We start from the raw sequence: 22,815 nt of genomic DNA, 5'->3' as shown, positions 1-22,815 counted from the left end.
CGGTAAGTTGTGGATAAACAACATTTACTTGAATAAAAATCCTCAAATGAAATTAAACAGACTAAACTTAGATAGTTTCAGATCAAGGTTAACTGTATAGTAAATATCTCTGTTTATGAAGTAAATAGTTTGAGTTGTTTTCTAAACGTATTTCCCAGTAATCCTTAAAATCATGAGTGAGTCAGATTTTTGTGAGTTTAACACTCTTTTGTCAAATGTTGCACTTTTTTCCTTCTGTATGTGGTTTGGACATATTTCACTGCTGTTATTTCTGTGCTGAGAGGTTTCTTAAAGGGAAGTGAAACAACGTGTGAGTGACTGTTGGAGCAGAAAAACATCTGACAGAAACTACCTGTTACCCGTTCTCTAAGCTGATTGGTGTCTCCTAGGTGATGTCCGTCCCACCCTGACGGTGCTCGGCCCTTCCAGTAAGGAGCTGGAGCAGGGGAATGCCACGCTCACATGTCTGGCCAACAAGGGCTTTCCCTCAGACTGGAGTCTGTCCTGGATCGTTGACGGCCGCAGATGCAGCGGCATTGGTTGGGAAGTGAGCAGGAGCCCCGGGGCGCTGCAGACAGACAGGCTCTACAGCTGGAGCAGCACCCTGATGCTGCCTGCAGACCAGTGGGAGAAGGTGGGCTCTGTGACCTGTGAGGCCACGAGGGGCTCCGATACTCCACTCTCAGAGACTCTGAGGAGAGACCAGTGTTCCCAGTCCTGAGCTAAATCACTTGGGCATGATACAGTTTTTTTTGTTTTGTTTTGTTTTGTTTTTTTTTTCTTTTGGGGGGGGGGGGGGGTGTTGTTGTTGTTTTTTTTAAACTTTGCTACAGCTCTCAGTCTGCAGTCTTTTTCAATCTCAGTCTCTTTATTCTTAAGCTCTTAGTTGCCTGTTTTAACAACTTGTCTCAAGATTTTACAGCAATAAAGATTTTTCAACCAAACATTCCTCGTTATTTCTTCTGTTTGTTATATATGTATAAATATATTAACATGGATTTTTACATTTTTAAGGTCAACACATTTTATTAGATAACATTTTCAATCTGGTTACAAACAATTAAGTTGACTAATTAAAATATATAAACCAGTTAAAGAAAAACAGGAAAATGTGAATGAAAAAATATATACTGGAAAAATCAACAGGCTGACACAGTAAATCATGTTTGTTTGTAAATAATCTGCATTCATATGTATCGTGTTGATAACAACAATGATGATATTTGTAAATAAAAATATTATATTTATTAATGATGTAATTTTCCTGCACCTGTAATTAGTGGTGCAACGGATCACGGTTGATCCGTAATCCGAGCCGATCCTACTCCACGGTTTGGTACGCACGTGATCCGAAGATTCGAAAAAGAAGAAAGAGTGTGTGTATGGTGCGCGTGGTCAGTCTGTCAAGCGATAGCTACCCATATGGAAAAGATATATATAAATCTTATAAAGTTTGTATCTGTCTTGTGTGAAACTGGGATGAAAGCATACAAGAGTGAAAACAGATATAAGATCCCTATAAATGAACCTTGTATGTTTTGGATACTTCCTAAAACAATATATGAAAGTGGCCACTTTCATGAGTAAATCATATAAGCCTTATATGATTCACTATATGAAGTAGGCCACATCTGATGCAAGTTTTTTCTATTTCTTTTCCATATGGGTATGGTCAGCGCTAGCAGTCCAAGTGGAGGAGCAGAGGAGTTTGTGGTATTTAAGCAGCCCTTTGCTGCCCAATCCGACCGGGCTAAAGCTATTTCGGAAGCTATCGGGGTGTTTAGCTGCAGACGGGAGGCCGTATTCCGTTGTGCAAAACAACTAGTCAACGCGTTAGTTGACGCATTGATGCCGTGCAGCCCCACGCACGGTGTGATCTGTGGTAACTAGTTAACGGAGATTTGCCGCGTTAATGCAGTTATGGCATTAACGTCATTTTAACGAGATTTACGCGGACAGCACTTGTTTAAACTATGATGAACATGCTTGAGCCACGCTATGATATCCCGTTGCGCGTCCACTTCAGTGACAAGATTGTACCCAGGCATGTATGAGCAGGAAAAGTTTAAAGCTATGGCTGAACTGTCCTCTTCTGTTGCCCAACTACAAATGGGTGGACCTCCATGGCAACGGAAAGCTACGTGACCGTGACTGCTCGTTATATCACAGCAGAGTGTTAGATACAAAGCCCTGTACTGCCCTATACTGTACCTTAATTTGTTTTTATATAATTGCGTGGAATGAGTCTTGAGTTGAATTTTTTAATAGGCAAAAAATACTTAAATAAGTTAATAAGTAAATGTTAAATTTTTGTCTTTTTTTCTTTTTTGCTGATCTGAAAATTGATCCGATCCATCACTTAAAACGTGATCAGATCCCAACCGTGAGATTTTTGACCACTACCTGTAATAGACGTGCACATGATGTCTGAAAAATGACCCAGTCCAAAGTTTAAATGTTGAAGGTCACATTGACGTCCAGGTTGTCATAGTTGGACAACCAAATGCCCAGAATTGATCATGGACCGACGGACCCAACATAGACATGATCATCACGTCTGTCTGACGTTCACTGCTCCCTTTATGGGTCACCAGAGTAGATCATCTTTTTCTGTCCCACCAACTCTCTGCATGTCCTCCTTCATCCATGAACAAACTCTGAGATCTTCCTCTTTTCCTCCTGCCTGGAAGCTTCATATCACCTCAGCTCTCTTAGGTGTAATCATTCTAATCTTTGATGTGCTTAGTTATAATCTTATCCATCCTGGCCACTCCTAATGGAAATCTCTGCCACCTCCACCACGGCCTCCCATCTTTGACATTTGAATTCAAACTTTTATCATTTTAGACATTTCTGCTTCTTTGATCTGATATTTTAAATTAACTGTTTAAACACAAATATGTGAAATGAACCAAATGTCTGCTTACAACTTTGTTCTGATTTGGCAATGATGCCTATCTGTTGCCATGGTCACTGAGCTTAGCAGGGGAAGTGAAACACTGAACAGTTTCTCTCTCTCTTTCTCTACAATGGGTGCTGACCCCCTACAGTGAGGATACAAGGCTACAGTCTTGTGTCCTGTTCCATCCAAAGCAACGGAGAGTGCACACGGCAGGTGAAGAAGAGAGTGCAGTCAGGGAGGAGTGGGTGGAGACGAGTGTCAGGGGTGATTTGTGACAGAAGGAAGACCTGCTGTGATATATGGTTAGGAGACGAGGGCACTGACAAAAAGACAGGAGGCCGAGTTCAAGGTGGCACAGGTGCAGATGTTGAGCTTTTCACTGGGAGTGATCAGGACGAACAAGATAAAAAATGAATACATCAGAGGGACGACACAGCTTCAGAGTCTTGGAGAATCAGTTACTGCTGCTAAATTCTGTTATTTTCTTCTTAACATAACTGCACACTCTCTATATGCTCTTGTAAAGCTGAGGAGCCAAAGAATTTCATTATGGATTAATGTGGCTACACTGTTTATCTGTACATGAAAATAAAACCTGAAACTTGAAACTTGACCTTGAACAGCAGTGGGCTGAGGAAACAAACAACCCTGAGGAGCTCCAGGGCTCAGGGTGGTGGTGTTGGAGATGCTGTAACTCAGCTGGGTGGTGCTTGGCTTGAAATGCTACTGATTTAGCATCAGTGTGTGAGCTAATGATAGTGAAGCTGTTTATGAAATGTGTGCCTGAGTTCTTCTGTGGCTGATCTAAATGAACAGAAGGTCCTCTTTGCAGAAGGCAGATGAGTTCACACTAATGCACTAAGTCCATCAGGCCATCAGACTGCTGAACACGTCATAGACACCTCAGCTTCACTACTGGAACTTCAACATTATGCACTCCACACTGTATATAAATGCCACTTGTTTTGCACATATTCAACTCTGTATATTTTATATATTTTATTATTATTATTATTATTATTTTATTTTATTTTTTTACTATTTAATTTGTAAAAATGTGTATACACACACACACACACACACACACACACACACACACACACACACACACACACGTAGGAAAATATTTAGTATACACATCCAGAAATGCATACACTATTATATATTGTACATATATTTATTAGTTTCAGGTTGGCCATTCTTGTATTTTGCTCGTTTGTGTTGTTGTGTTTGCACATCTCTGTTGCTTGTGGGGCTCGCACACAAGAATTTCACTCGCATGTGCTGTGCCAGTGTGCCTGCACATGTGATGTGACAATAAAAAAAAAAAGTGAAAAAGTGATTAAGTGACTTTATTCATCCTGAACTCTGCTCTGATTGGCTGTTCAGTTTCAGAATCCACTTTTGCTGGAGGAACCACACTGGAATTTTTCATTATAAAACTTAAAAATCAAAAGTTCACTGTAAAATGATTATTATGATGGAAACTGCTTTCTACCCACTCAAAACTCAGGAAATCTCCGTTTCCACAATAATAATCATTTAACAGTGAACTTTAGATTTTTAAGTTTTATAATGAAAAATTCAGTCCCTTCATGAAATTGTGTTTGTGCTCATTGAACTGTGTCAGTCTCTGCTGCAGCTGGAAGTTACTGCAGTTTCTGTTCAGTCTGACTGAGGGAGGTTTTTGTACGACTGTTTTTCACTGTGTGAACACAGCTTGACTGTTGATAGCATGAACACTCTGACAGTAATAAACTGCTGCATCTTCAGCCTGGACTCCACTGATGGTCAGAGTGAAGTCAGAGTTTGATCCACTGCCTGTAAAACGAGCTGGAATCCCTGATTCTAGAGTATCAGCAGCATAAATGAGCAGTTTAGGAACTCCTCCATCTTTCTGTTGGTACCAGGCCAAAAGATGGTAGCTGCTCACAACACCAACATCCTGACTGGTCGTACACTTGATGCTCACAGATCCTCCCACAGCAGAGCTCACTGCTCCAGGCTGAGTCACTGTGATCTGTCCTCTGGACTCTGAGGACACAGAGACAAAAACATAAAGCAGCTTCATGGTTTTGTGGGCTTCATTTCAGAGGGACAGATGTTGATAGAGGAGAGGAGTTTGATTCTCTGGACTTTACCTGTGAAGCAGCAGCAGAGGAGAGTCCAGATGAGGACGCAGATCAAAGTCATGTTTTTGATGAGGAGGATTTCTGTGGCTTCTGTTGTGATGAAGGACAGCTGTCAGTCATCCAGTGTTCAACTCTCAGGACTATAAACTCTCCCAGAGCACTGGAGCATGGTGCTGCTGATGCAAAGTGCCTCTCTATGGAAATCATCTGACTGACTCACACAGAGACTTGGATCAATGTGATGTGTCTAAAAAGAGTTGTCATGGCATATTTGGCATGTGACTCACATGAACCCTTCATGATTTATAGACAGATGAGAAATGTTGTCAAAATTTACTCGTGCAGTGAGGAGATGTGAAGGCTTTTCTCCTGCAGGGGCATTTTGCTGAAATGATTCAAGACCACTTGTCATTGTCCTGGTTCATTCGACCAAGCGGTTTGCGTTTCCTGTGTTTTTGTCATTTTTTTGTATTATGTTAAGTCTACTTGTTTATGTTAAGGATCATTCTTTAATGCCTGCATTGTTCTGTTTAGATTTGGTTATTAGATTTCCCCTTGTGTCGTTGCCCTTTGTGTCTCCCTCTGTGTGTCTGTGTTTATATTGTGGTGTGAGTTCTTGTGCCTTGTTTCTCCTCCGTGTGTTTCATTCCGTCATGTTTATCTATGTTTCCCAGCCCATCGTGTCTGCTCTCTCCCTCGTCTTCCCTCACTCCCTTTAGTCTGCCTCTTCTGCGCTCCCGCATCATGTTTCCTGTTTTATTGTGAAGGTCTTGTGTTTCCATGGTCGTTTTGTCTCGTTGTGGTTATTCGTGTTAGCTGGGTTCCTCGTGTGTTCTCGTTATCCCTCTGTGTATTTAGGTCAGCGTCTCCCTCAGTCCTGTGTTGCGTCCTCCCTCATGGCTGTGTTTCCCTGTGTGCCTCTTTGTGTTTGTAGTTTATACTTCCCCCAGTCTAGTTTTGTTTTGTATTTCCATTCAGCAAATAAAGCTGGTTTTTGATTTTACGTCCTGTTTCTGGGAGTCTGCATTTGAGTCTTTTCCTGCCTGCCTGCTCAGCCGTTTCATGACACCACTTGTTCTTTGACATAAATCATATAAAGTGTCCTTCAAGTCCTTCAGACTTTAAGACAGTTGAACATCTGTGGGTGAATTTGGATCGATGTGTTAGAGTTAAAAGAGTCCAAATTTGGTAAATATAGCTTGAGAGAAACAACGACACTGTCATATTAGACGATGTCATTATTTATTCACCAAAGACTAATGAACTCACGACTCTTCAGTTTAATTTGAAACACAGCATGGAATAATTTACTTGATAGAAATGTGAAATATTCGACCCATAACAGAGACATTTTATGTTTCCGCGGGCACTCCACTGTGTGCGACTCAGGCAGCTTACCAGTTGTTGTTGTTCTTTGCCAGTTTTTCTTGTGGATGAGTGTTGTGTTATGTCAGGCGGTTTACTGATAATCAGCTTATTTGTGGTCTTTTATCTCCTTTTGCTTTGAACACACTCAAGTCACGACTGACATGTAACATGTTCAAGTGGCTTTATTGTCATTTCAGCCATATACAGTGGTGCAGTACACAGTGAAATGAGACAGCGTTCCTCCAAGACCCTGGTGCTACATATAACAGTAAATCAACATAGGACTATAATAAAGTGCAAGTATACAAGAACTACAAAAACAGAACAGAGGGATACAGACACAAGACAGTGCAACAGAAAAGTGCACAGTTTTCTACAAATTATGCATTATTATTTCACACTAAAATCTTTTTGAGCATTTTCTTTCAATGAAACTTAAATTTTTAAAACTTTTTTTTTAGAAATTTTTCTTCAAAAACAGTTCATAGATGGCACATTTTTGTTTCTATGTTTTAACCTTTTGCCAAAGTATCTGCAAATAATTTGTCATCCATTTCATTTCGCCTTTGATGAAGATTTAAAATTACTATACTGCCATATGGTTACCATTTAACCATACTCTAAAACAGGGGTGGGCAATTCCAGGCCTCGGGCGCCGGTGTCCTGCGGGTTTAAGATCTCACCTTGGGTCAACACACCTGAATCACATAATTAGTTCGTTACCAGGCCTCTGGAGAACTTCAGGACATGTTGAGGAGCTAATTTAGCCATTTAAATCAGCTGTGTTGGTTCAAGGACACATCTAAAACCTGCAGGGACACCGGCCCTCGAGGCCTGGAGTTGCCCACCCCTGCTCTAAAAGCATGCTGACCACTTTGGGCTCAGTTTATGAGATTTAATTTGTAATTAAGTTATTTTTATTTTTCCCAAATATACCAAAAAAAAATTGTTTGTTTTTTTCCATTTTTACATACAAAATTGTTTAATTTTTGAGTTATGATAAAATTCTGACAAATTTATTTTTCTGATTATTTTAATTGTAATTGTAGAACTAAGAAATAGATCACAGATTACAGACGAGGACATCAGAAGTCAAAGAAACGCTTTAATATTTTTATCTTTGGTACTGAAACTCGTCTGTTGCCATGGTTCAGCAGTGAAGCCTGTCTGTTACCATGGTTACCAATCTCAGATAGAGAAGTGAAACAGCTGAAGAGCAGTTTCACCCAAACTCCCAGTTTCTCTAACATCTCTCTCTCTCTCTCTGCAGTGGGTCGAGTCCCCCCCTCCCTGACCGTGCTGGCGCCCTCTAGTGAGGAGCTGCAGCAGGGGAAGGCTACAGTCATGTGTGTGGCCAACAAGGGCTTCCCCTCAGACTGGAGGCTGTCCTGGAAGGTGGATGGCAGTGGCAGCATCAGCTGGGAGGAGAGCAGGAGCCCCGGGGCGCTGCAGAATGACGGCCACTACAGCTGGAGCAGCACCCTGAGGCTCCCTGCAGACCAGTGGGAGAAGGTGGGCTCTGTGACCTGTGAGGCCACCCAGGGCTCCCACACTCCACTCTCAGAGACTCTGATGACAGACCAGTGTTCCCAGTCCTGAGCTGACTCACTGGGACTCTGATACTGGCTTTAGTCTGCAGCTTCTCTCAGTCTGCTCCCTCTGTGTCTGTATTGCTTTGATAGTTTTCATGTTTTCATGCTTGTGGCACTGTTGATGGTTTTAATACTTCAAATAAAAACTGAGGTCTTCAAATAGTGGTTTTCATGTGTTTCCATTCAGCTGCTCTTCTGTCTGATAATCATCCTTCAGGTTCAGCAGTGATGCTTCCATACACTGAAAATCTCTGCTTCAGTAACTTTGACTGAGAGAATCACATGTGCTGTATCACATCAGAGTGTAAATGTAAAAAAATGAAAACAACTAAAAAAAAGAAAAGAAAAAGCAATAAGTTAAAAATAGAATCACAGCCAACAGCTGCTCCCTGTTATAAATAGTTTTAAGGTCTTTTGCAGCTGCATTATTTTCCATCATGTTGGATTTTGTGATGATCTTTGCTGTTGGGTGTAGAAGAAGTAGAAAACATGGTGACAGATTATTGTAACCTGCATGTGACCCGTGATGAGACCCGTCCTGGTTTTCTTCAAAGTCAGAATTGATAAAATAACCCAAAGAAAAACTAAACTTTCTTTCTCAACATAGGAGACACTAAAAATGTCTCTTTCAGAACATCAGTGCAGGTTAAAAAGTGTAAATGTCAGAATAATTTATGTCACAAAGATGAAGTTAAAGACTTGATGAACTAAACTTTAAATCTTCAGATCAAATCATGTGAAATATTTCTGTGACCAAGAATGTAGCTGAGCAATCTACATACATACATATATCAGTACTGCAGTTTACTAAAATATTCTCATTTAATAACTACTTCCCAGTTTGAATATTTACAGGAGAGTTTCTTCATCACAGATCTGACTCACAGTATCAACTGTTTTGTGTTTCACATGTTCTTCTGTGCGAGCTCGTCAGGATGGACACAAGTCTGATGTTTTGAGTCAAACCCACATTAACATTACTGTGTGTGTGTGTGTGTGTGTGTGTGTGTGTCCTCAGTGAACTGTATCAGTCTCTGCAGTATCTTCCAGCTGCAGCAGTCACTTCAGTTTCTGTTCAGTCTGACTGAGGGAGGTTTTTGTACGACTGTTTTTCACTGTGTGAACACATACTGACTGTTGATGCGGTGATAACTCTGACAGTAATAAACTGCTGCATCTTCAGCCTGGACTCCACTGATGGTCAGAGTGAAGTCAGAGTTTGATCCACTGCCTGTAAAACGAGCTGGAATCCCTGAATATCGACTGCTAGTGTAGTAAATGAGCAGTTTAGGAACTCCTCCATCTTTCTGTTGGTACCAGGCTAAATAATTGCTATAAACATTCTGACTGGTCCGACACTTGATGCTCACAGTTCCTCCCACAGCAGAGCTCACTGCTCCAGGCTGAGTCACTGTGATCTGTCCTCTGGACTCTGAGGACACAGAGACAAAAACATAAAGCAGCTTCATGGTTTTGTGGGCTTCATTTCAGAGGGACAGATGTTGATAGAGGAGAGGAGTTTGATTCTCTGGACTTTACCTGTGAAGCAGCAGCAGAGGAGAGTCCAGATGAGGACGCAGATCAAAGTCATGTTTTTGATGAGGAGGATTTCTGTGGCTTCTGTTGTGATGAAGGACAGCTGTCAGTCATCCAGTGTTCAACTCTCAGGACTATAAACTCTCCCAGAGCACTGGAGCATGGTGCTGCTGATGCAAAGTGCCTCTCTATGGAAATCATCTGACTCTAACAGGGACTTGCTTCAATCAGCATGTTAAAGAATGGTTTTTACAATTAAATCCTCTGTCTGGACTCTTGGGGTAACTCTCGACTCTGCATACATTTAGGATTCTCATGTCAAACCTCTATTTCTCTATCTTCTTATTCATTTTTATTCATGTTTTTTTCTTCATTGTAATTCATTGTACACTTTTGTAAGCATCATGGGAAAGCACCAGCTTACGTCATTGAACTTTTTCAGCCATACAGCCACAGCAGGTCCCTGATTTCTTGTGATCAGGGTCTGTTTACTCTACATCATAACAGGCTGAAAACTAAATGAGACAGAGCTTTTTCCACAGTGATCCCAGCCTCTGGAACTCTCTCCCTCTGAGTCTGAGATCTGTGGATGCGGTGGTCTCTTAAGAAACAACCAAATGTCATGTTATTAGACTTGACTTTAGTAAACTCTTTTCTTTAATGCTCTGTGATTTTCATATGAAGCACTTTGTGATGCTTGAAATGTGCTACATAAATAAAATTTCACTTACTTACTTTTGTCATATTGTTGAGTGATGGATCAGCCTGCTTGTCACAATACTGCACATGTTAACATTTTATACAGATAGGATTGAAATCGGGCAGCACGGTGGCACGGTGGGTAGCACTGTTGCCGCACAGCAAGAAGGTCCTGAGTTCAATTCCACCATCAGGCCGGGGTCTTTCTGTGTGTCTTTCTGTTGTAACAAAAATTCACCAGTACATCACTGGCCTGCTTTTACTCTCATATACTGCTATGCTTATGAAAATAATACATGGATAATGTGGAGTTTGCATGTTCTCCCCGTGTTTGCGTGGGTTCTCGCCGGGTACTCCGGCTTCCTCCCACTGTCCAAAGACATGCAGCTTGTGGGGATAGGTTAATTGGATAATCCAAATTGCCACTAGGTGTGAATGTGTGAATGAATGTGAGTGCGAATGGTTGTCTGTCCTTGTGTGTTGGCCCTGCGACAGACTGGCGACCTGTCCAGGGTGTACCCCACCTCTCGCCCTATGACAGCTGGGATAAGCTCCAGTGCCTCACGCGACCCTGAAAAGGATAAGCGGAAGTGAATGGATGAATGGATGGAGGATTGAAATCAGTAAACAGTATGGAAAGATAAAATAAAGGTTGTGTAATTTTACTAAAGAATGCTTCATATCAGCTGTCAGAATTACACAGGGAGTAAATCGACAGTGCTCGCCCCCTAATCATAAGTTCGGGGATTCAAATGATTTACGGATAAATTCTTTACAAATCCTACCATGTGGATTCATGGATTTTTTTTTCACATTCTGTCTCTCACAGTTGAAGTGTACCTCTGGTGCAAATTACTGACCTCTGTCATCATTTTAAGTGGGGGAACTTGCACAATCGGTGGCTGACTAAATACTTTTTTGCCCCACTGTATATATATATATATATATATATATTCAGTTTATTGGAGGCAAATATGTCTTTATGTATTTTTCAGTATTTATGGATTTATCACAATTAACCTACACTGTATATCACGTGAAAAATGAAAACAAAAGATATTTGAGGGAATCAAAAAGGTCTCAGTTTATACTGACACATATTAAATCAAGTTTAAAATTCCATTTTAAATTGATGATTTCATTACTGATTGATTTGATATCATCAGAGGAAGAAGTCCCATTTTCAAAACTCATATATTCAAAATGAAAATATATCTTCTTTAAATATGTAGCACTGAAATAATTTAATTTTTTTAGATCAGTTGGTAAAACTGAAAAGGAAGGAGTGAATGATTTTGTTGAGTTTGTTTGTCTCAGAGTCAGAGAGCCGTGTCTCTCTACAGTCAGAGGTTTTTGTACGGCGCCTCAATGAGTTTGTATCACTGTGGTTCACGTTCGGTGGAGGAACCAGACTGGAATTTGGAAGTAAGTCAGACTTAGAGCTTAATTAAATATATTTTTTTGTCATTCCTTTCATTTCCTTTAATATTCAGCATACTAGGAAACAATTTATATTAACGAATCATTACTTTATAATTTCATAATATTTTCTGGCCTATGAACAAAGTTTGCTTTTAAAACGCATATTCAAAAACTCATAACATTTTCTAATGAAAGCCTAGGATGTTTCATAGTATTAATTATTATTTGTAGTTCTGATGATAAAGTTGTATTTTGAGGGCTTGTAGGTTTAGTTCAATCTGACAGAGTCAGAGAGCCGTGTCTCTCTACAGTCAGAGGTTTTTGTACGGCGCCTCAATGAGTTTGTATCACTGTGGTGGACTTTTGGTGGAGGAACCAGACTGGATGTTGGAAGTAAGTTAATTAAACTGTGTTTATTATTAAATGTTTTATCATTTTCTTTCATAACTACTTGTTAGACTGCTTAGATGAGAAAAAACTTTTTTTTTTATTAAAATAATTTAGTTTTTGATGTTTGTCCTTTTTACTGGACTAATTCAGATGAGCTCTGCGAGTTTCTCTTGTTTAATCTACATTTCTGTCACAGTAAAATGTAGACAAGAGTAAACTTCATCATCTTATGATTAGTTTGTAAATTTCCACCACATCAGCTGCTGTTTGGATGAGTCAAAGTTTGCTTTCTGATGTTTTTATCGTGTCCGATGTTTCAGATTTAGTTTGAAATCATGTGAGCTGTTCAATAACATTTCAAATCTGTATGAATGAGTAGCTGCTCTGTGCTTGTGTCCACTAATGTCTTCAGTCGTCCATGATTTAGACTTCTAATCATTTTAAAGCCAAACTTCTGCTGTAAATGTTTCCACATCTGCTTCTTTTATTTCCAGTGTAGTTTGAACATATTTCAGCTCAAACTGTGTGATGATTCTCTCTGTGCTGATATGCATGAGAGGTTTCTTAAAGGGAAGTGAAACAATGTGTGAGTGAATGACTGGTGGAGCAGAAAAAACACCTGACAGAAACTTCTTAACGGAGAAAATCAAATTGTGGTTCGTGTCCTCTAAGCTGATTGGTGTTTCCTAGGTGATACCCGCCCCGCCCTGAAGGTGCTGGGTCCCTCCAACAAGGAGCTGGAGCAGGGGAAGGCCACGCTCATGTGTGTGGTCAACAAGGGCTTCCCCTCAGACTGGAGTCTGTCCTGGAAGACGAGCGACAGCAGTGGCAGCAGCAGCATCAGAGGGGAGGAGAGCAGGACTCCTGGAGTGCTGCAGAATGACGGCCTCTACAGCTGGAGCAGCACCCTGACGCTCACTGCAGACCAGTGGGGGAAGGTGGGCTCTGTGACCTGTGAGGCCACCCAGGGCTCCCAGACTCCGGTCTCAGAGATACTGAGGAGAGACCAGTGTCCCCAGTCCTGATGTCAATCACTGAGTCTTTGATGTTGATTTTCTTCTGTCTCTTTGTTTCTTTGTGTTTGCAGATTTAAAAAATAAACTCATTAAACAGTCATGTTTTCATCTCATAATGACAACAATCAGAGCAACAATCTCCTCTAGTTTCATCCTTTTGTGTCTGTTGTAAAGCTGATATTTCAAACTCTTAAAAGAATAAAAATGTAACGAGAAAACATGTTCTTTGACTCTGTGAGTTTGATAGATGCACATTTAAAAAATAAAGATTTTGTAATATTTGTAAAACAGACCAAAATAAAAATGTAAACAGACACATCAAGTGTAATGTGCAGTGAAAATGGTTAAATATATTTTTTAATCCACATATTAAATATTTCTCTATAAGATGTTGAGGTCATGTCAACCATAGATTATCTGTGTGCTCTTCATAATTTCTAGTCTCAAAGCTGTTTTATGATCTACATTTTAATCTGACCTAAAACCTAATAAGTAAAATTAAAGAGCCGGGTGTCATCTGCATGTTTAAACAGAGATCATTTAAATCAAGTTCAAGTGAAGATTTACTGACGTTTGATTAATGAACTATTTGACAGTGAAACTGTTGTGAAGCACCAAAGCAGAGAAGAGTCTAGAAGCTGGTGGTGGCAGAGGTGAAGCAGGTGGAGACTTAGCTGAGGATCTCTAACTGTCAGGATGAGGTGGAGATCAGGAGATTTAAAGCACACAAAACAGAGGCTGAGTAACTCACAGAAGGCAGCGAGACAATAACTGGACTCAAATAATGACGACAGAATTGAGCTCGACAGTGGACATGATGTTAAGAACAGACTAACAGAACAAACACAGGAATGCAGGCAGATGAGAGACTACAGGTCTGCTTTAATCAGCTTATATAGAAGTTAATCTCTTCTAGTGTTCACAGCAAAATGAGAGAAACTCACTTCACTAAACCTCTTAACACAAGAAAAAGACCACGGTCTGTCAGGAGGACGCTTGCTGGTTTTACATCTGACAGAGACAGTCTGTCCTGGAACAAAAGACTGAGTCGGCACTTTTTCTCCCAGTTAATAATAAAGAATATCAGAGTTATTGAAGTTACAGCTTTCATGTTTCATGCTTCATGCACGACATTCACAGTGTTGGTTTTTGCCCAGTGTAGGTATTTGTGTCTTAGTCCTGTTTTTCCTTTGCTTTGTATTTTTCATGCAGTCTCAATGAACGCCTCGCTTTCTGCTAAATTCCATCCTGTTTCCACGTGTCTGATTTTGGGTCCTCTCACTCTCCGCTCCACACAATCTGCTGCTGCAGATCGTGACATTATTTGAATTATTCATTCTTTTTGTTAAAGTCTTTATTAGTTTCACTATTTGACTTGTCCAGGGTGTACCCTGCCTCTGACCTTAAGACAGCTGGAATAGGATGGGATGCATGTATAGTTTCATTATTATCATTATTGTCAGATCATCAGCATGTGATAATGTGGATATAATACCAAAATAGTAAAATGCCTTCTTATTTTGCATTTATTTATTACAGTTTTTTCATTTTTGATTTCAGACAACCAAACTGTACGATTAAGAAGAAAGCTGTGTTTCTTTACACTCAGAGGTTTTAGCTCAATCATGATGATACAAACTCTTTTCTTTCAGGATCCAGACTGGATGTCTGGAAATAAATCAATTTTAAATGAGTATTTTAAACAATACTTTGTCCTTCTGCTTTTGTTTTAGCATGCTAAGTATGTAAAAAAAGTCCTGTTTAGAAGCGGACATGTCACAGTGCTGGATCTGTGACCCAGTGTTTTGTCTGTGTTGTTAATTTATATTCTTTGATTACTTTTATTCATGGTTTTGGTTATCTTTTTTTCTTAAGTTCTTAGTGATCCTAGTTCTCCCTCCCTCAGTGTCCATCTCAAGCCTGTGTATAAGCTCTTGTCTCCATGTTTATTGTTCCCTCTGTTGCACAGGCAGTCATGTCTCCATGTCTCAGTGTCTAGTGTCTGTCTCTGTTTTTGTTCCCCCAGTCACAGTGTCTTTTCTGCATCTACATATTCGTCATGCTTCCTGCTTTCTTCTGATAGTCCTTGTCCTGTGTTCAGTTTTCAGTTTTGCTTCCCCTTGGTCTCCTTATGTGTGATTATTTCCATCTGTGCTCTCCTCCTGTGTGTCATTCCCTTGTGTGTTTCCTCTGCCTGTTGTCGTGTTGTCCCATGTGCTGTAAGTTTCTCCATGTTTCTGTCCATCATTCCTAGTTCCATGCTCCTTATTTCCTAGTGTTTCTGTCTCTAGTCCCCCAGAGTCTAGTTCTTATTTTCCATGTTCAAGTTTTGGTTTGTTTTTCGTAAATGTTTATTTTGTGCATTATTTCCCAACAAATAAAGCTGCCTCTTTAAATTTGTTTCCGTGTAAGAATCCTGAATCCAGGAACCTTCATGCTGCCTGCCATACAGCAAACATGACAGGACATTGAATAACAAACATTAGTATACACAGAGCCAGCCAGATGTAGAAGTGTGATGTGTCTCATGTGATGGTGTTTTAACCTGAGTGAGCACTTAATGAAATTATTCACGATATCCATATCCATTTCATCTTTCCAGGATATCAGTGTATTTAAACTTTTAGCGTCCGAGAGCCTGAAAGCTATAAATATTTTACTTTTTACCACTTTGCTTCAGTTTAGTTAATTTTATATCTAAATGTTTACAAATTGCATTTAATTCCTGTTTGAATCATGATATTAAAATGGGAAACAGAGACATTGTCCTGGTAATTTGATGTTTTTGTGTTTCTTTTTAAATTCTTAAATGGTTTTGTCCTGCCTTACCTCTGAGCTACTTTACTCAAATACTCCTGTACAGAAACATGTTATTACTATATGTTGTTTAATCCTGTCATGTCTGGCAGTTTATGCAATCTGAATTATGATCTGAATGCACTGTGGTGCCAAAAACATGTTGCAAGATCAGCTCTATAAGTTCTCTATGGTTCCTCTTGTTTCCTCTGCCTGTTGTCGTGTTGTCCAACAATGTGTCACCAACTGCTGCACCTGTAAGAAAAAACAAAGGGAACAAAAACATACAGCACCTGGAACACAAAGATATGAAAATGCACAGATACATAAATTAACAATCTTTTTGTGGTGTGTGTCATTGTCACAAAAGGTAGACAATAATGAGGGCAGGGAGGTGCAATAATGCCCTCCTGGGTGTCAGAGGCAGACAGCGATAGATCCAGGAGATCCAGGAGATCCAGGAGGCCACAGCAGGAGAAGGAGGAAGGCCCCAGATGGGGCACCCAGAGGGTGAGAGTCTCAGAGAAGCAGAGGCAACAGGCATCAGTCGGATGTCCTAGCACGAGCCGAGAACAGTGCCCAAGGACCACCTGGCACGACTTTGAAAAGTGGAATGAGAGGCAGAGTCTTCAGCTCAGAGAAGATCAGCTTCCAAGTTGAAGTCATGAATCACAATCACACTCAAATCTGTGTTTAGTGATACCAAATACAGTTACAATGCATTCATTGTATACTCTGATTACATTGTATAAAGAGTGAAATGCATGTTTATTACTGCTTCTATTAATAGTGTTGCTATGAGTGGTTATGATGCTGTTTAAGGTAAATCTGGAGGAAATCCATCAGTCTCTGCAGCAGTCAGTTCAGCTCTTATTCAGTCTGAGGTAAAATAATATTAAAATGTGTAAACACATCTGTGCTGAGATAACTCTGAACTCTAAACTTATTTGTTCTCTATCATGTAGGAACGTCTGTGAGCAGTAATGTGGTTTTTCTGTAGCTCCTTATTTATTCATGTTGCTTTAAAATTTAAGACTTAAGATTCAAACTAATAAAATCATTTAAAGATTTCAAAGTTATGCTCTGATAAAGCAATTAACAAAGTGGAGTCTAAGCAATGATGGGAAAGAGGAAACGAATGCTGGATTCAAAAGTTTACTATTTAAATTTCTACAGCAGCTAATTAATAAATACTTAATTTATCTACTGATGTTTTCTGTGAGTTCAAAGTATTTGGTGGTCTTTTAATTTACAGCAATACACTCAATGTTAATGCTGTGTGTGTGTGTGTGTGTGTGTGTGTGTGTGTGTGTGTGTGTGTGTGTGTGTGTGTGTGTGTGTGTGTGTGTGTGTGTGTGTGTGTCCTCAGTGAACTGTATCAGTCTCTGCAGTATCTTCCAGCTGCAGCAGTCACTTCAGTTTCTGTTCAGTCTGACTGAGGGAGGTTTTTGTACGACTGTTTTTCACTGTGTGAACACACGCTGACTGTTAGGATAGTGAAAACTCTGACAGTAATAAACTGCTGCATCTTCAGCCTGGACTCCACTGATGGTCAGAGTGAAGTCAGAGTTTGATCCACTGCCTGTAAAACGAGCTGGAATCCCTGATTGTCGAGTGCTAGCACGATAAATGAGCAGTTTAGGAACTCCTCCATCTTTCTGTTGGTACCAGGCTAAATAGTGATAGTTGCTCCAAACATAAACATCCTGACTGGTCGTACACTTGATGCTCACAGTTCCTCCCACAGCAGAGCTCACTGCTCCAGGCTGAGTCACTGTGATCTGTCCTCTGGACTCTGAGGACACAGAGACAAAAACATAAAGCAGCTTCATGGTTTTGTGGGCTTCATTTCAGAGGGACAGATGTTGATAGAGGAGAGGAGTTTGATTCTCTGGACTTTACCTGTGAAGCAGCAGCAGAGGAGAGTCCAGATGAGGACGCAGATCAAAGTCATGTTTTTGATGAGGAGGATTTCTGTGGCTTCTGTTGTGATGAAGGACAGCTGTCAGTCATCCAGTGTTCAACTCTCAGGACTATAAACTCTCCCAGAGCACTGGAGCATGGTGCTGCTGATGCAAAGTGCCTCTCTATGGAAATGACTTCTTTTTAAACACAGCAAAAAAGCTGTCATTACTCATTTATACACATTATTATTGCAGCATTAAAGTTTGAAGTGTTCTGTAAATTTTGTGCCTTTCCCAAGAAAATAAAATAAGCAATACAGAGGAAAAGTAATTAAAAGAAACTGAACAATACCTACTAAATTTATTTTTACATTTTAATTTCAATGTGAAACTAACTATCAGTATTTTTTTTGTCACAGATTTATTCAGCCACACTTTGATTTGACGTTTTTAGCTGTTGCTTTGTTCACTGGAGTTTGGTGGTGGAACCAGATTGGATGTTAACTGTAAAAACTTTTTCTCTCTTATAAACATGAATCCTGTTCATCTTCAGTCTTCATTTTCTAAATATAGATTCATTAATCGATATCACTTTAATGAATCGATTTTTAAATATAAATTTGTTTTGCCCAAAGTGCCCCAATTTTCTGAAGCTGAAGGTTTTTTCTCTCTCTAACTAAATTTGATTGAAGCAGCAGCAAAAGAAGATCCAAACTATGCTTCACATTTCGCATCACATAAACATCGTCATGAATTTCCTCTGACTTTTGCTGTTTTGCTTCCACCACGATAAAATCACACTTCATGCAGAGCTCTCTCTCTCTCTCCCTTTCAGTGTATTTTCAGAACAGTTTCCCATCTAAAAATCTCAGTTTTCTGCATCATTTGCTTGCTTATTACCCACCAGTCTACCATTATGTCAGCTGCTGTTTTTTTTTATTTAACTGACTTCCGACAAGAAAGTCTCATTTCTGCTGTTCAATACTGAAGAAATTTAAACTTTGTAAAATTATGCAAAATTGCAAACTGCTTAGTTGTGTCTCTAATTAAACCTCTTTAACTTTGCTCTGCTTCACTTCAGCAGCATCAGGTAATGTTATATGTTGGTTCATGGTTTTCTTCAGTTTTTGTTCTACTGCAAAATCTCCTTCATGTTTTTCTGTGTTTTATCCTCAGTTATTTTGACACAAAGGCATCTGCTGTGGTGCTTACACCTTTGATAAAGTCTCACAAGTGTCAGCTTTATTTTCATAGATATAAAAATATGGATATGTAATGATAAATATTTAGAATTGTAATATTTCTGGCTTTCTAAGACAAAATTTCGATTCGAATCGAAGAAAGAATTGAATCATGGATCCAATCAAATCAGGACCTTGTGAATCAATCAATCAATCAATCAATCAATCAATCAATCAATCAATCTTTATTTATAAAGCACTTTTCATACAAAAAAAATGTAGCACAAAGTGCTTTACATAGTTAAAAGCAGCCCACCCCACCCTCCAACTCACTCCCCACACTCTCATTAACATAAATGATGTGAATAAACACATATCCCCCCATCCCCCCCCACACACACACACACACACATACACACACGCGCACACTTAAAGAGTAAAAATTGGGCTGGGTTCGCATGAGCCAAGTGAGGAAACACTATCACAGGGAGCCGTCTGCACCGGGAGCCGGTCACAGACCGCAGCCTCCAGGCTGGGCACACAGCAGGAGGGAGGCCAAGGAGCCCCCCAGCCAGGCTGAGAGGACCCCCAGAGACCCAGCAGCCACGGTCAATCACAGCCCCGGTGCAGAGAGCGCCCTCCGAGGAAACACTGGAGATATGACACAATAGGATATATACAGGGTAAAATGATAAAATAAATAAGAACAGGATACAATATAAATATAAATATAAATATAAATATAAATAGAGTAAGAAGATTAAAAAATGAATAAGAATAAAATCAATAAATATTAGGTAAAGCCTAAATTAATAATAGAATAACAGGATAGAATAAATCAGCATAAAATAAATAAACGCTAAGTAAAAGCTAAATTAAAAAGGTGGGTCTTGAGCCTGTTCTTAAAAACATGTACGTTCTCTGCGGCCCTGAGCTCCTCCGGCAGGCTGTTCCACAGACGAGGACCATACCACTGAAACGCTGCCTCTCCGTGAGTATGTGTCCTGACTTTAGGGACAATCAAAAGGCCAGTACCAGAGGACCTCAGGGTCCGCGAGGGTTCGTATGGTAAAAGCAGATCTGAGAGATAAGAAGGCCCAAGACCATTAAGACATTTAAAAACCAATAAAAGAACTTTAAAATCGATCCTGAAACACACGGGGAGCCAGTGCAGCGATTCTAAAACCGGTGTAATGTGGGCCCGCCCTCTGGTCTTCGTCAGCACACGAGCTGCAGAGTTTTGTAAAAGTTGTAAATCAGAATCGAATCGATTTTAGAAATCAGTGACGATACACAGCCCTAATTTTGAGCACTGTCATGAACTGGCAGAGGCAGTTCACACAAGAAGTTTACGGAAATATAAAGTTATTTATCAAACATAACAGAACCAAGATGATGTCATGGCTGGCTGTGTGGCAGGCCGAATAGGAATCCAAGGCAGGACTTGAAACACAAAGGAATTGAGTAAAGGAGGCAGCTTTTATTCGCTGTGACAAAACCAAACACTGAATTCAAGAAAACAAAAACCTAATGCTGCTGAAAAAGCAGAAACTAGGAATTGGGGAAAAAACTAGGAGGCATGAGGGATACAAGGTTTACAGGACACACAGCAACGTCGAGGACATGACAACGAGCAGAAGGAGGCTGAGCAAGGAGGCAGGAGTTCAACAAACATGAAGACAAAGGTGAGGAAGCATGAACCACCGGGGAGGCACACTAACCAGAAATGAAACAAATGAAACAAAGGATTAAACCAGGAAACTGAACAATGCCAAATAAAGCCTAAGACAGTGGTTAACAAACTTTGGTACGCGTACCACTGGTGGTACTTGGTCTCTCTCTAGTGGTAGACGGGAAGTCTCCAGATTAAATAATATACCATGTCCTGAGGGATTTCTGAAAAGTTCAAATGCACAGCTGTGCTATCACTTATGACATAAATGAAATGGTAAATGGCCTGTATTTGTATAGCGCTTTTACTAGTCCCTAAGGACCCCAAAGCAATTTACACAACCAGTCATCCACCCATTCACACACACATTCACACACTGGTGATGGCAGCTACATTGTAGCCACAGCCATCCTGGGGCAGACTGACAGAGGCGAGGCTGCCGGACACTGGCGCCACCGGGCCCTCTGACCACCACCAGTAGGCAACGGGTGAAGTGTCTTGCCCAAGGACACAACGACCGAGACTGTCCAAGCCGGGGCTCGAACTGGCAACCTTCCGATTACAAGGTGAACTCCCAACTCTTGAGCCACGATCGCCCCTACATGAAGACAGAAAAGAAAAAAGCAGTGATGTTTATAGGGTTAGTGAAATTGGACTAGCAGGTCTATAATGCTGTGCTATGTCGTGGCTAGCTACACAGCTATGGTTAGCATACTATCAACACAATGAAGCTGGAGGACGAATGTTAACTTTTTTTTAAAGTTAACATGAGCGTTCCTGATGGTTAGGGACAAATGCAATCGCACGGCAGGATGCTGTAAACAGACCAAACTTCAGTCAGGAGATAATCCATCCACAATATGAGGTTATTCATTAATATACTGCTGCATGGGCTGGGCTGCAGTTACATTGTAGGGTTTAAAAACTGAGCTTTAAAATGAACGGTGGTAATAAAAACCGAGAGAGGCCGACAGTGATCACTGACTTTTTTTAGGGGCTTGTTCAGATTAAACAGAACAAGATACAAAGCATTAAAACATGTTAAAAACACAACAGCCCTGATAAACACAGAGTAGTTTGTTCATACATCATCACTTAAAGACTGATATTCCACCTGCTGTGAATGTTTTAATACAGTACAGCTGGTATTATTATCACTTGTCACATCCTGTTTATGACAGTTAAAATGAATAACATTCATATAAGATTTAAAATTGTCTTGTGTAAACTGCATGTGGTGTTAAATAGGCCTATACTACTGTACTTTAATGTTGGTCATAAGGGTGGTACTTTAAGAGCCATATATTTTATGAGGTGGTACTCATTGTGAAACGTTTGAGAACAACTTGCCTAAGGGACATCGAAACACTGGGTAGCAGAGCCAGGACCATGACAGACAAAAAGATCACCAATAGCTTGATGTCAGATGGAGTGGAAGACAGAGCTCATATGGAAAATCCTCAAGCAGGTGTTGAGGTTCACTTGTTGACCTCACCGATCCTTTGATATCACAGCTGGAGAAGAAGAGTCAGATTAGGCAGATTAGGCATCAAAGCTTTATTACCAATGCGCATTGGGAGATTCCACTGCATGGAGTCACAGCACACACCGAGTGGATCTGAGGAGCACTCCTCATACACACCTTCAGTTGCGGTTTTTGATATGGGCGACATGGGCGTTTGCCCAGGGCAGCATCGTGGTGGGGGCCGGCATCATGGCATCGGCAAAAGAAAAAAAAAGGTAGCTCGCACCCATGCTGCCCCGACATAGTGCCAGGCACCAATTGGTTTTCTATTGCCCATTTGCGGGGAGTAAAGGCTCCCTGTATTTGCGAGGTGTGGCTGCTGCTTGCCAAACACAGCGAGGAGAGGGGCAGGGCTGCGGGGGAATTCTCTGACTTGCTGGAGCGGCATCTAATAACAAGCTCACGTATAAAACAAACCAACAAACTAGGGCTGTGAACGTAAACGCCGTCACCATGATTAACGCGATTAAAAATTTTGACGCGATTAATCCGTTTGGAGCGCAGAATGACTCAAAATCCCAGAAATGTCTCTGTCAACGCATTTCGGGCAGTTTGCCCAAAGTTTGTCCTTTCTGCGCTCCAGATGGGAGCGTGATGACGGCGTTAACGTGTTAGCGTTGACAGCACTACAACAAACACAAAAAGTGAAGAAATTATGATACAGACTTATAATTTGCACC

At 40.5% G+C, this 22,815-nt stretch overlaps 1 protein-coding gene across 1 annotated transcript; it reads left to right on the top strand.

Annotated features, from left to right (window-relative positions):
• Nucleotides 1-1,848: 1,848 nt before the first annotated feature.
• LOC147303267 (immunoglobulin lambda-like polypeptide 1) lies at nucleotides 1,849-13,265 on the top strand. Its single transcript, XM_086281240.1, has 4 exons — nucleotides 1,849-1,882; nucleotides 7,673-7,914; nucleotides 11,963-12,044; nucleotides 12,732-13,265. Exons 1-4 carry the CDS (start codon nucleotides 1,849-1,851, stop codon nucleotides 13,064-13,066), a joined length of 693 nt encoding a protein of 230 aa, XP_086137366.1. The 3' UTR covers nucleotides 13,067-13,265.
• The last annotated feature ends 9,550 nt before the right edge of the window (nucleotides 13,266-22,815 follow it).

This window comes from Aulonocara sp. 'chitande type north' Nkhata Bay, linkage group LG22, assembly GCF_057382095.1.
Source record: "Aulonocara sp. 'chitande type north' Nkhata Bay isolate Kocher_YH1m ecotype deep benthic linkage group LG22, A_spYH_male_GT1.1, whole genome shotgun sequence".
Lineage (NCBI taxonomy): Eukaryota > Metazoa > Chordata > Actinopteri > Cichliformes > Cichlidae > Aulonocara > Aulonocara sp. 'chitande type north' Nkhata Bay.
This window is presented reverse-complemented; position numbering and strand designations above follow the sequence as displayed.